The sequence below is a fragment of the Hemitrygon akajei genome, chromosome 6 (assembly GCF_048418815.1).
Source record: "Hemitrygon akajei chromosome 6, sHemAka1.3, whole genome shotgun sequence".
NCBI classification, from domain to species: Eukaryota; Metazoa; Chordata; class Chondrichthyes; order Myliobatiformes; family Dasyatidae; genus Hemitrygon; species Hemitrygon akajei.
The window spans coordinates 12,377,840-12,392,380 of record NC_133129.1 but is presented as its reverse complement, the minus strand read 5'-3'; the positions used below and the strand labels follow the sequence as shown (position 1 = coordinate 12,392,380).

General features: G+C 43.6%; 1 protein-coding gene across 2 annotated transcripts in view; it reads right to left on the bottom strand.

Annotated features, from left to right (window-relative positions):
• LOC140728861 (probable ATP-dependent RNA helicase DDX60) overlaps window positions 1–14,541 on the bottom strand; it is a 176,981-nt gene that overhangs the window by 99,597 nt on the left and 62,843 nt on the right. For both annotated transcript variants that reach the window (XM_073047895.1, XM_073047896.1), the window contains exons 16-18: window positions 14,199–14,348; window positions 10,650–10,769; window positions 9,545–9,640 (exon numbers count right to left, since the gene is read on the bottom strand). In XM_073047895.1, the coding sequence (XP_072903996.1) occupies window positions 9,545–9,640; window positions 10,650–10,769; window positions 14,199–14,348 (366 nt within the window). The remainder of the gene's footprint in view (window positions 1–9,544; window positions 9,641–10,649; window positions 10,770–14,198; window positions 14,349–14,541) is intronic.

Genomic DNA, 14,541 nt, shown 5'->3' with positions numbered 1-14,541 from the left:
GAATGGCCTACCCCTAATTCTTAAACTGTGGCCTCTGGTTCTGCACTCCCCCAACATTGGGAACATGTTTCCTGCCTCTAGCGTGTCCAATCCCTTAATAATCTTATATGTTTCAACCAGATCCCCTCTCATCCTTCTAAATTCCAGTGTATACAAGCCCAGTCGCTCCAACCTTTCAACATATGACAGTCCCGCCATCCTGGGAATTAACCTCGTGAACCTATGTGGCACTCCCTCAATAGCAAGAATGTCCTTCCTCAAATTTGGAGACCAAAACTGTACACAATTTATTAGTTACACCTGCTCATTAATGCAAATATCTAATCAGCCAATCACATGACAGCAATTCAATGCATAAAAGCTTGCAGGCATGGTCAAGAGGCTCAGTTATTGTTCAAACCAAACTTCAGAATGGGGAAGAAATGTGATCTAAGTGATTTTGATTGTGAAATGATTGTTGGTGTCACTTGAGTATCTCAGAAGCTGCTGATCTCCTGGCATTTTCACACACAAAAGTCTCTAGAGTTACCACTCCCTAGAGAAAAATTGGGAAAAGCTAAAATATCCAGTGAGCGGCAGTTCTGTGGGCAAAAATGCCTTGTTAATGAGAGAAGTCAGAGGAGAATGGCCAGACTCTCCTTTGTGGAAGGTGAATGAGTGTTCAGCACTGACTACTTGACTCTCACTTGTAGCTGTGACACATCTTTCATTGCTGCTGGATAAGGTGGTATGTGACGGCTTATCTCTCCCTCATTGCTGGATAAGGTGTCTGTGTGTGACGGCTTATCTCTCCCTCGTTGCTGGATAAGGTGTCTGTGTGTGATGGCCTATCTCTTGCTGCTCTGCCTCTGCGTTCAAGTAGTCTCTCTTCCCTCTCTCTGGACTGGGTTCTTTCAGTTTGATGATTTTTATGTTCTGTGTTTTCGCCTGATCTTCCTTGTTGATGTTTGGCACGATTTGCTGGCATTTTTTTGTGCAGGGTGGGTTTGGGATTGGACGTTCTTGCCGTTTGAGTATTTGTTTTTTCTCAGTTTGTCGGGTGGGGGTGGGTTGATGTTTCTCTTTGAACGATTTCTATAATTTTCTTTGTTTTGTGGCTGTCTAGAGAAGATGAATCTCAGAATTGCACTCTGCATACGTACTTTGATAATAAACGAGACTTAGAGACTGGTTCAAGCTGACAGGAAGACAACAGTAACTCAAATAACCACAGGTTACAACAACAGCTCAACAACCTTCAAGTGGATGGGCTACAGCAGCAGAAGACCACGAACACGCTTCATGGACATTTTATTAGGTATAGGAGGGACCTAATAAGGTGCCCACAGGGTGGATCATCACTCAGCTTCTTGCATCAGATCCATTCTTACCCCACCCTCTCATCTGCCTATTTACCACCCCTTTCCCACCTCACCTGCTTATCAGCCACTAGCTTTTTCTCTACCACCTCCATACACTGTCTATAACCCTTTTTGCTTTCAATGCAGATGAACAATCTCATCCCAAAACCACGACTGCCCATTTCCCTTTACTGTTCCTCCAGCTTGAAGGTTACCAGACAGCTTTGTAAACAGTGTTGTCAATGTCAAAGTTAAAGTGGAGTTTGTTGTCATATGCACAAGAACAAGCCCAGAGCACTTGTCCACACCAGGAGGCAGGCTGCTCAAGAGAGATGGTTTTCAGACGGACACAAAGATGACATGAACCTATCTGTATCAGCAAAGACCCGTGTCAATTCTCCTACATCAAAATGAGGAAGAGAGGGATCTCAGGTTCCAAGCCGATAGATCTCTCAAAGTTACCATTCAAGTTGGTAGGGTGATTAAGTTCAAACAAAATTTATTATCAAAGTACATGTATGTCACCATATACAACCCTGAGATTCATTTTCCTGCAAGCATACTCAATAAATCTAATAACCATAAATAAATGAATGAATGATAACCTGTACCAACTAGGCATACAATGAGCGTGCAAAATCAACGAACTGTGCAAGAACAAAAAGAAAGAAATAATAAATAAATAGATAGATAAATAAATAAATAAGCAATGAATATTGAGAATATGGTATAAAGAGTCCTAGAAAGTGAGTTGTCACATTGTGGGAACAATTCAGTGATGGGGCAAGTGAAGTTGAGTGAAGTTATCCCTGTTGGTTCATGAGCCTGATGGTTGAGGGGTAATAACTGTTCCTGAAACTGGTGCTGTGAGTCTGCTACCTTCTTCCTGATGGCAGAAGTAAAAAGAGAGTATGATCTGGGTGATGGGAGTCCTTGCTGACCGATGCTGTTTTCCTGCAACACATTCCATGTACAATGTCTATAAAATGTGTTCACCCCATGGAGGTTTTCATGTTTTATTGTTTTACAACACTGAATCACAGTGAATTTAATTTGGCTTTTTAACACTGACCAACAGAAAAAAACGCTTTCATACCAAAGTGAAAACAAATTTATACAAAGTGGTCTAAATTTATTACAATAATTAAACACAAAACGATTGATTGCATAATTACTCACCCCCTTCAAGTCAGTATTTAATAGATGCACCTTTGGCAGCAATTACAGCATTGAGTCTGTCTCTATCAGCTTTGCACACCTGGACACTGCAATTTTTCCCCATTCTTCTTTACAAAACTGCTCAAGCTCTGTCAGTTTGCATGGGGGATCATGAGTGAACAGCCATTTTTAAATCCAACCACAAATTCTCAATTGGATTGAGAGCTGGACTCTGACTTAGCCACTCCAAGACATTAACTTTTTTGTTTTTAAGTCATTCCTGTGTAGTTTTGGCTTTATGCTTGGGGTCATTGTCTTGCTGGAAAACAACTCTTCTCCCAAGTTGCAGTTTTTTTGCAGACTGCATTAGGATTTATAAGATCATAATGCCATAAGACATAGGAGCAGAATTAGGCCATCTGGCCCATCGAGTCTGCTCTGCCATTCAATCATAGCTGATCCTTTTTTTAAATCTCCCCCTCAACCCCAGTTCTCGGTCATCTCCCCAAATCTTTGATGCCATTTCCAATCAAGAACCTATCAATCTCTGCCTTTAATGCACCCAGTGATCTGGCCTCCACAGCTGCATGTGCCAACAAATTACACAAACTCACGACCCTTTGGCTAAAGAAATTTCTTTGCACCTCTGTTTTGAAAGGGCGCCCCTCTATCCTGAGGCTGTGCCCTCTTGTCTGAGACTCCCACCATGGGAAACATCTTTTACATATCTACTGTCTAGGCCTTTCAACTTTTGAAAGGATTCAATGAGATTCCCCTCTCATTCAGCGAGTACAGACCCAGAGCCATCAAACGTTCCTCATATGATAGCCCTTTCATTCCTGGAATCATCCTTGTGAACCTCCTCTGGACCCCCTCCAATGCCAGCACATAAGGGGCCCAAAACTATTCACAATACTCAATACTCAAGGTTAGGCCTCACCAATGCCTTATAAAGTCTCAGCATCACATCCCTACTCTTGTATTCTAAGCCTATTTAAATGAATGCAAACATTGCATTTGCCTTCCTCATCACTGAATCAAACAAGCCTACAGTGAAGCACGGGGGAATCTCCACAGGGGCATCAGGGGTGTAAAGCGCAAATACAAATTGCGCATTGAAAATCAGTTTGAGAACAACAACCCCCGCAGTATGTGGAAAGGCATCAAGGTGCTGACAGACTACAAAACCAATAATCTGCTGCCAAATGATGACCCACACTGCCTGATGTCCTAAACCAGTTCTTTGCCCACTTTGATACTCAGAGGGAGGAGGCTGCTCCACTCATCAACCCACCTGACGATGAGTCCACACCGGTCCTTAAGCAACATCAGGTGAGATCCACCCTGAGGAAGGTGAATGCGAGTAAGGCAGCTGGCTCAGACGGAGTGCCCGGCCGGGTACTGAAAGCATGTGCCGACCAGCTTGCTGAGGTGTTTACAAGTATATTTAACCTCTCACTGCAACAAGCTACTGTTCCAACATGCCTTAAAACCTCCACCATCATCCCAGTGCCCAAAAAATCAGCTGTGAAGTGCCTGAATGACTATCGCCCTGTAGCGCTGACACCCATAGCCATGAAGTGCTTTGAGAGACTTGTGCTCTCACACATTAAGGCTATAATCCCACCTCATCTGGACAAACACCAGTTTGCCTACCAGGCAAACCGCTCCACAGAGGATGCAATCACAACAGCCCTCCATATTGCTCTGACTCACTTAGAGGAACTGAACACTTATGTAAGGATGTTATTTGTGGATTTCAGTTCTTTCTGCATTTAACACAGTCATCTCCCATAAACTGGTCAGCAAACTGAACACTCTTGGCCTTGGTTCCTCCCTGTGCTCGTGGGTCATGGACTTTCTCACAGACTGACCACAGCAAGTCAGAATTGGTAAGCACACCTCCACCACCCTCATCTCAAACACAGGCACCCCGCAGGGCTGTGTGCTGAGCCCTATGCTCTACACACTCTTCACACATGACTGCACCCCCATCTACACCTCCAACTCCATAATTAAATTTGCGGACGATACCACAGTGGTTGGCCTGATCTCGGATGAGGATGAAACAGCCTACAGGCTCGAGGTGGATCATCTGATGGAGAGGTGTAAGGACAACAATCTGATCCTTAACACTTCTAAAACAAAAGAGATGATCATTAACTTCAGGAGATCAGAGGACAGAGTACACACCCCCCTCCATAAACATGAAGAGGTAGTGGAAAGTATGGAACACCTAAAGTTCCTTGGAGTTAAGTTGTCAAAACAGCTGACATGGACCACCAACACCTCACTGCTTGTAAACAAGGCACAACAAAGACTCTTCTTCCTCAGAAAGCTGAAACAGGCCAAACTCCCACAAAAGCTCTTACTTAACTTCTACAGAAGCACAATTGAAACCATCCTGACCAACAGCACCAGTGTGGTGTGCTAGCTGCACAGCCACTGAGCGACAAGACCTGCATCGCGTGGTGAAGGTGGCCCAGCGGATTGTCAGGATGGAGCTCCCAGGACTGGACACCATCTATTCCAGCAGACTCAGGAGGAAAGCAATCAGCATAACCCGAGACACCACACACCCCGGACACTCCCTGTTTGACCCGCTGCCGTCCAGCAAAAGGTTCAGGACACTAAAAACCAGAACAAATAGACTGAGGGACAGCTTCTACCCCAGAGCTGTGGCCTCCATCACACCACTCCCACAGAACAATGACTGAAACTGTGAGCACACACAAGGACTCAAGTACTTGCACTAATGGCACTTTGTGCATCACTGTGATATTCTGGTGCTGCTGCAACTTATTTTCTGCAACTTATCTATTTAATACTGTTTTTCCATTACTGACTTGTTTTTATCTACTGCTTTGTTTGATTGCCTGAGAGGAAGCCAAACAGAGTTTAATTGTACCTATGTATAATGACAATAAATATCATTCAATTCAATTTAACCTGTAAGTTAACCTTTAGGGTGTTCTGCACAAAAACTCCCAAGTTCCTTTGCATCTCAGATTTTTGGATTTTCTCCCCATTTAGAAAATAGTCTGCATATTTATTTCTATTACCAAAGTGCATGACCGTGCATTTTCCAACACTGTATTTCATTTGTCACTTTCTTGCCCATTCTCCTAATCTGTCTAAGTCCTTCTGTATCCTACCTGTTTCCTCAACACTACCTGCCCCTCCACCAATCTTCATATCATCTGCAAACTTGGCAACAAATCTATCTATTCGAACATATAAATAATTTATATACAGCATAAAAAGAAGTGGTCCCAACACCAACCCCTGCAGAACACCACTAGTCACTGGCAGCCAACCAGAAAAGGATCCTTTTATTCGCACTCGCTGCCTCTAACCATGTTAAACTTTGGGCTCTTAACTTGGTAAGCACGTTGTCAAAGGCCTTCTGAAAGTCCAAATATACAACATCCACTACATCCTCTTTCTCTTTACTACTTGTAATCTCCTCAAAGAATTCCAACAGGTTTGTCAGGTAGGATTTTCCCTGAAGAAAACCTTGTCCTATCTTGTCCTGTGTCACCTTGTACTCCATCACCTCATCCTTGACAATTGACTCTAATATCTTCCCAACCACTGAGGTCAGGCTAACTGGTCTATAATTTCCTTTCTGCTGCCTTCCTCCTTTCTTAAAGGGTGAAGTGACATTTGCAATTTTCCAGTCCTCTGGCACCATGCCAGAGTCCAATGATTTCTGAAAGATCATTTCTAATGCCACCACAATCTCTAACCCTAGAGTGCAGTTCATCTGGTCTGGGTGACTTATGTACCTTTAGCTCTTTCAGCTTTTTGAGCACCTTCTCTCTTGTAACAGTAACTGCACCCACTTTTCTTCCTTCACGCACTATGTCAGATATACGGCTAGAGTCTCCACAGTGAAGAATGATGCAAAATACACATTTAGCTCATCTGCCATCTCCTTGTCCCCCATTATTACTTCTCCTGCCTCGTTTTCTAGCGGTCCAATATCCACTCTCATTTCTCTTTTATTTTTAACATGAAAAAACTTTTACTATCCATGTTGATATTATTTACTAGCTTGCTTTCATATTTCATCTTTTTCTTCTAAAGATTTTGTTAGTTGCTCTCTGTAGGTTTTTAAAAAACTTCCCAATCCTCTATCTTCCCACAATTTTTTGCTTTGTTGCATACCCTTTCTTCTGCCTTTATATAAGTTTTGACTTCCCTTGTCAGCCACCGTTGTACTATTTTACCATTTGAGGATTTCCTCATATTTTGGAATGCATGTGTCCTGCACCTTCCTCATTTTTCCTAGAAATGCACGGCATTGCTACTCTGCTGATATCCCTGCCAGCAGCTCCTTCCGATTTACTTTGGCCAACTCCTCTCTCACACCACTGTAATTTCTCTTACTCCACTGGAATACTACTACATCAGACTTTACTTTCTCCCTATCAGATTTCAAGTTGAACTCAATCATATTGTGATCACTGATTCCAAAGGGTTCTTTTACCTTTTGCTCCCTAATCACCTCTGGTTCATTACATAACACCCAATCCAGTATAGCTGACTCCCTAGTAGGCTCAATGACAAACTGCTCTAAAAAGCCATCTCTTAGGCATTCAACAAACTCACTCTCTTGAGATCCATTACTGACCTGATTTTCCCAATCGACCTGCATGTTAAAATCTCCCATGACTACCATAACATTGCCCTTTTGACACACCTTTTCTATTTCCCTTTGTAACCTGTGGTCCACCTCCCAGCCACTGTTGTGAGGCCTGTATATTACTGCCATCAATGTCCTTTTACCCTTGCAGTTTCTTAACTCAACCCACAAGGATTCAACATCTTCCAATCCTGTTCACATCTTTCTACTGATCTGATGCCATTCTTTACCAGTAGAGCCACGCCATCCCCTCTGCCTACCTTCCGATCCCTCCGATATAACATGTAACCTTGGACATTCAGCTCCCAACTACAACCATCATTCAGCCATGATTCAGTGATGGCCACAACATCATACCTGACAATCTGTAATAGTGCAACAAGACCATCCACTTTCTTTCTTATACCACACACATTTAGATACAACACCTTGAGTAACGCATTTGCTATCCTTTCTGATTCTGCATCCCTAATGATTTGATACTCAGCCTGTTGGCTACAACTAAGTCCCATCACCTGCCTGCCCTTCCTGACAATCTGACTGCACATTTTCCTCCAGGATTTCCTGTATTTTGCTGCAATCATTTTACCCTCTACCTTCACAAACCTTACAGGGCCTGTTGCAGAGAAGCATCCCCACAGCATGATGCAGCCATCACCATGCTTCACAGTAGGGATGGTGTGCTTTTGATGATGTGCGGTGTTTGGCTTACGCCAAACATAGCATTTAGTCTGATGGTCAAAAAACTCAATTTTGGTTTCATCAGACCATAGAACCTTCTTCCAGCTGACTTCACAGTTTCCCACATGCCTTCTGGCAAACTCTAGCTGAGATTTGATGTAGCCTCTTTGCCTCTCTCCCCTAAAACTGCAACTGGTGAAGCACCCAGGCAACAGCTGTATGTGCAGTCTCTCCCATCTCAGCCTCTAAAGCTTGTAATTCCATCGCAGTTGTCATAGGTCTCTTAGTGGCCTTCCGAACTAGTCCCCTTCTTGCTCAGTTTTTGAGGATGGCCTGCTCAGATTTACAGCTGTGCCATATTCTTTTCATTTCTTGATGATTGACTTAACTGTACTCCAAGGGATATTCAGTGACTTGGAAATTTTCTTGTACAGTATCTGTCTCCTGACTTGTGCTGTTCAATATCCTTGTTACAAAGTTCACTGAAGCGTTCTTTTGTCTTCATGGTGTAGTTTTTGTCAGGACATTGACTCACCAGCAGTTGAACCTTCCAGATACTGGTGTATTTTTACTACAATCCATTGAAACACCTTGACTGCACCCAGGTCTCCAAAACCAGATCTCCATTTAACCATGTGATTTCTAAAACCAATCAGCTGCTCCAGTGATTATTTGGTGTGGAATATTAAAGGGGATGAATAATTATGCAATCAACTATTTTGTGCTTTATATTTGTAATTAATTTAGATCACTTTGTAGAGTTCTGTTTTCACTTTGACATGAAAGAGTCTTTTTCTGTTGATCAGTGTCAAAAAAAAAAGCCAAATTAAATCTACTGTGATGCAATGTTGTAAACAACAAAACATGAAAACATCCGGCAGGGGTGGGGGTGGTGAAATACTTTTTATAGTCAGTGTATATAGTGAGAAGGGCTTTACCCGTGATGGACTGTTATCCTTCATTATATAGGGGATTGAATTCAAGAGATATGAGAAAATGTTGCCGCTCTATAGAACCCTGGTTGGACCACACTCGCAGTATTGTGTTCAGTTCTGGTTGCCTCATTATACAAAGGATGTAGAAGCTTTACAGAGGGTGCAAAGAGATTTACCAGGGTAATGCCCGGATTAGAGAGCATATCTTGTAAGGAAAAGCTGAGCAAGCTAGTTTTATTTTTAATTTGGAGGAGGATGAGAAACAACCTGACAATAGAGTGGACAGCCAGCAACCTTTTTCTTCAGGAGTGCAATGATCAATACCAGAGAGGACATCCTTTTAAGGTGAATGGAGAAAAGTTCAGAGGTAGTTCTTTTTCCAGAGAGTGGTGTGTCTGGAATACACTGCCAAAGTGGTGATAGAAGCTGATATATCAAGGGCATTTAAGAGACTCTTAGATAGGCACATTGATTTAATAAAAATGGATGGTTATGGGCTAGTTGGAGGGAAGTGTTAGAGTGGTTATGAAATTGGTTAAAAGGTTAGCAGAACATCATGGGCCAAAGAGCCTACACTGCGCAGTACTCTTCTATGTTCTATGTTTAAACTAGGCGTCAACACCTTCAACTAAATTATTTTCCATCATTGTGAGGTAGATTGTGAAAGCTTCCTGACCAGCACACCTAATACTGAACAGATATGTGCTGAATGGTCAGTACAGACTCAGTGGGTCGAAGGGCCCGCCTATGTACTCTGTGATTCTGTACCTCCAGTTACTTACCTCGTCAAAAATCACATACTGAATTCTCTTTGTCCATTCCTGTTGGTGGGGGGCAAGCAGGAGAATTTCCAAGCACTGTGGCACTGTAACCAGCACCTGTGAATATGGAGTAAACCATCAGTCTTTCCAAGAGCAATGGAGAAATGAGCATTGTTCTTCAGTAACCTCTCTCTCTCTCTCTCCTCACCCACATTAACCTTGAGTCTCTGCAAAACTTTGTAACCATCCCCACCTCTTGAACTTGGAGAGGATGTTTCCTATAGTGGGCAAGTCTGGGACCAGACAGCACAGCCTCAGAATTCTTTAGAACAGAGATAAGGAGAAATTTCTTTAGCTAGAGGGTGGTGAATCTATGGAATTTGTTGCCACAGATGGCTATGGAGGCTAAGTCAATGGGTATATTTAAAGATGAGTTTGATCAGTTTTTGATAAGTCAGGGCACCAAGGGAGTCCAACCTGACTTTGGTTTCATGGCAGTGGAAGAGGCCATGGACTGACATGTCAGAATGGAAATGGGAAGTCAATCTGAAATGGTATTACAATGCCAGCAACCTGAGTTCAATTCCGCCTCAGTCTGTAAGAATTTTGTACCTTCTCCCCGTGACCGTGTGGGTTTCCTCCAGATCCCTCCCACAGTCCAAACATGTACGGATTATTAGGATGAGCAAGCTAGGGCTGTTCTCTTTGGAGTGAAGGAGGATGAGAGGTGACTTGATAGAGGTGTACTAGATCGTACAAGGGATAGATTGAGTACATAGCCAGAGACTTTTTCCCAGCGTGGAATGGGTTAATACCAGGGGACATAATTTTAAAGTGATTGGAGGAAAGTATTCAGAGGTAAGTTTTTTTTACACGTGGTGAGTGCATGGTAGTGTTCTATGTTCTACGTTCATTGGCCTCAAGTTAATTGGTTGACATGGAGTTGTCGGGCCAGAAGGGCCTGATACCATGCTAAATCTCTAAATAAATCAACAATGTTACCTCTCGGCCTTCTCTGCTTCAGGACAAACAGACCCAGCCTGTACACTCTTTCCGTGTGACTGAAACCCAATGATACTTTCTCCACTTTATTAGGACGATAACAGGGAAATCAGATGAAGTATACCTGACAATTATGAACATGGGTCCGATAGTCCCTCGTGAAGCATCCACACACCACCATTCCATGAGGTAAGTTCTTGGTGAACCTCCCGTACACAGTTGCTACCACCTGATTGACAAGTGCCTAACAAAGACACAAAATCATGTTTGCAAAATCTGCAGATGCTGGAAATCTGAGCAATACACACAAAATGCTGGAAGAACTCAGCAAGCCAGGCAGCATCTATGGAAAAGAGTAAACAGTTGATGTTTTGGGCCGAGACCCTTCATCAGGACTGGAAAAAAGAGATTAGAAGTCAGAGTAAGAAGGTGGGGGGAGGAGAGGAAGAAGTACAAGGTAGTAGGTGATAGGTGAAACCAGGAAAGGGGAAGGGGTGAAGTACAGAGCTGGGAAGTCAATTGGTGAAATAGATAAAGAACTGGAGAATAGGAAATCTGGTAGGAGAGGACAGGAAGCCATGGAAGAAAGGAGATCCATCATCTCTTTGTTCAGAGAGAGGGTAAAGAGACTGGTAGAATGGTGACAAGCACAGCAACTTGAGTCTCAACGTGGACAAGACCAAAGAGATGATCGCAAACTTTAGGAAGGTACACACTGACCACTCATCACTACACATACACTGTTTCTTAATGGAGAGAGTTAAAGGTACCAGGTTTTGGGGAGCAGACATAATGGACGATTTCACCTGATCCCTCAGCACCAACACTTTAGGCAAGAGAGTGCAATAGTGTCTCTGCTTCCTGAGGAGATTAAGGTGATTGAGCCTCCCACCCCCATTTTAACCAATTTTTACAGGGGCACCATAGAGTGTCCTGACCAAGTGTATCACCATCTGCTATGTGAATTGCAAGGTACCAGCCCACAAATCCTTACAAAGGATTATGAGGGTTGCTGAGAAGATCATTAAGGTCTCTCTTCCACCCATCAGAGATATTTACCAGGTACATTGCGCACGCAGGGCTCTTAGCATTGCCAGTGATCTCTCCCATCCATCCAACAATCCCTTTGACCCCTAACCATCAGGTATATATCATAATGTATCATAACATTAGGACAAAGACTGTTAGGGGACAGCCAGGCCATCCCCCAGGCCATAAGACTACTGAACTGCCTGCCACCACCTTGGTCTCATCACATCTGAAGCACCAGTAGTGATATACCATTTACTTTTTAAGTTGTGTTATAAATACATGTTATTATTCCTCATTTGTGGTAATATTAATGTTATGTGTGTGAGTTATGTGTGCTGTGCATTGTGGTCCAGAGAAACTTTGTTTTGTCTGACGGTACACATGTGAACAGTTGAATGACAATAAACTGAACTTGAACTTGAGCTCTTCAGCCTTTGCTCTGCATTGAAAGGAAGGCAATCTAATGACTGTAGGCATCAGAATGGATGCACTGCCATTGGAGAGGGTCCAGAGGGAGTTCATGAGAATGATCCCAGGAACGATAGATTCAACATATGAGGAGCATTTAATGAATCTAGGCCTGTACTCATTGGAATTTAGAACAATGAGGGTACTCTCATTGAAAACTATTGAATATTGGAAGACCTAGATAGAGTGGTCTCCTAAAGGACCACAACTTTGTCGTAGGGTTTGGAGCCTTGTGTGCCTCAGTGTCTCGGAGAGCTATGTTGGCTGGAGTCAGGGTCTTGTGCTTTGGCTCTTGGTAGGGTCACCGATGACAAATAGATCAAAGAGTAGAGACCAGACTAAGAGTCGTCCAGCGATGATCCAGGTTCGGGGGTTCAGCGCAGAGCTAAAAAATTGTTACAGAAACAGCAATGAAGAATCCTTCTATCTCTGTGTGCGACACTATGGACAGACAAAGATGGAGGACCTTCATTGCTGCTGTAAACACCAGCAGTGTAATTGGCAGTAATTAAGATAGAGTGGACACGAAGAGGATGTTTCTAGCAGTGGTGGTGTCAAGGACCAGAGGACACAGCCTCAGAAGAGATGGATATCCAGTTCGAACAGTCATGAGGAGGAATTTCTGTAGCCAGAACTGTGCAGTTCATTGACACAGACAGGTGTGGATACCAAATCAATTGGGTATATTTAAAGCAGAGGTTCATACGTTCTTGGTTTTTAAGGGTGTCAAATGTTAAGGGGAGAAGGCAGGAGAATGTGATTGAGAGGGATGATAAATCAATCAGAAATATGAGGTGTTGCTCCTCCAACCTGAGAGTGGCTTCATCGTGGCAGGAGAGCAGGCCATGGACCAACATATCAGAATGGGAATGGGAAGTAGAATTCAAATGGGTTGCCACTAGGAAATCACTCCTTTTGTGGCAAGTGCTCAATGAAATGATCGTCCCACCTATGTCAGGTCTCACCCCATCATTATGCTGAAGATCGTGACAGACTCGTAGATGATGTGTTGCCTCACCTGGAAGGATTGTCTGGGGCCCTGAACAGTAGTGAGGGAGGAAGTAAATGGGCAGGTGTCTGTAGCAGGAGGAAGATCATCACGGAGGGACAAGTGGACAATGGAGCCACATTGAGAGTGATCCCCATGGAAAGTGGTGTGTGGAGTGAGGTAAAGATGTATTTACTGGTGGCATCCTGTTGAAAATGGCAGTAATCATGGAGCATGATGTGCTTGTGGGTGGTAGGCAAGGAGAAGGAGAACTCTAAACCTGTTAAGGTGATGGGTAGATGGGGTGAGGGCAGATATCTGGAAAACGGAGCAGATGTGGGTGAGAGCAGCATCAATGGTGGAGGAAGAGAAACCCCGTTTTGTGAAGATGTTTTGGAATGGAGATCCCATTCCTTAGAACCGATATGGTGGAGACAGAAGAACTGAGAAAAGGGAATGCACTTTTTACAGGGTGACAGGGTGGCAAAAGGTATAGTTGTGGCGACCCACTTCCTAGCGTACTCGAACTGGCTCACAAATAGCCAGCGCGCAGGCACAAAGGCCAGGTCCGCAACAAAGGGAAAAAGCCTGCGGGGGTTTGTGAGTACGTGTCCCTTAGAGCATCCGCGCCCGGGGAGGGCGGGATGAGGGAGGCTTTAAAGCAAGGCTGTGAAGTTCGAATAAAATTATCTTTGATTGCAGTTTACCGACTCCGTGTCGTTATTTTAGTGTTGCGTGTAGCACACCGCTACATAGTCATGATTACTATGAGAGTCAGTAAGTTTATAGAAAATATCAGTAGACAGTGTTCCTCAAGAAATTGAGACAGATTAAGAAAGGGGAGAGAGTTGTCAGCAGTGGACTGAGTAAATTTGATATCGGGGGGAAGTTGCAGGCAAAGTTGATAAAATTGATGAGCTCAGCATGGGTGCAGGAATCAGCACTAACGCAGTCGTCAATGTAGCGCAGAAAGAGTTGGGGAACTTTTCACTGTATTCCGTTACACATGACGATGATAAACCAATATCTGACTATCAGCTGATTACCACATATCTCTTTGTGAAATCTTGCTGTGTATACCATGGTGGTTAAAACTCCCAAGTGGCAGCAATGAGAAGATCTGACTGAGAGGGAAATCACAGCACAAGCCTCCACTGCACCGCGGCCAGTTTGAAATGGCTTTACCTTTGTCGGTGCCACGTACACCACGACGCCCGAATCACTCGTCCTCAACACTTTCTCCATGCAGTAATAGGATGCGTAGGTCTTACCCGACGAGGTGGGGGCAACAATCAATGCAGACTCATTGTTGTCCACTGCATCCAATAGCTCTCTCTGTAATCCAATCCAAAAGGTCAAGTCTAAGTCAAGTTCATTGTTGTGTACAAAAGGAAATGTGTGCACCGGTGCAACGAAAAACTTAGTTGTAGCAGCATCACACGCACAGAGTCAAGTCACTTTTACTGTCATTTCGACCATAACTGCTGGTACAGTACATAGTAAAAATGAGACGACATTTTTCAGGACC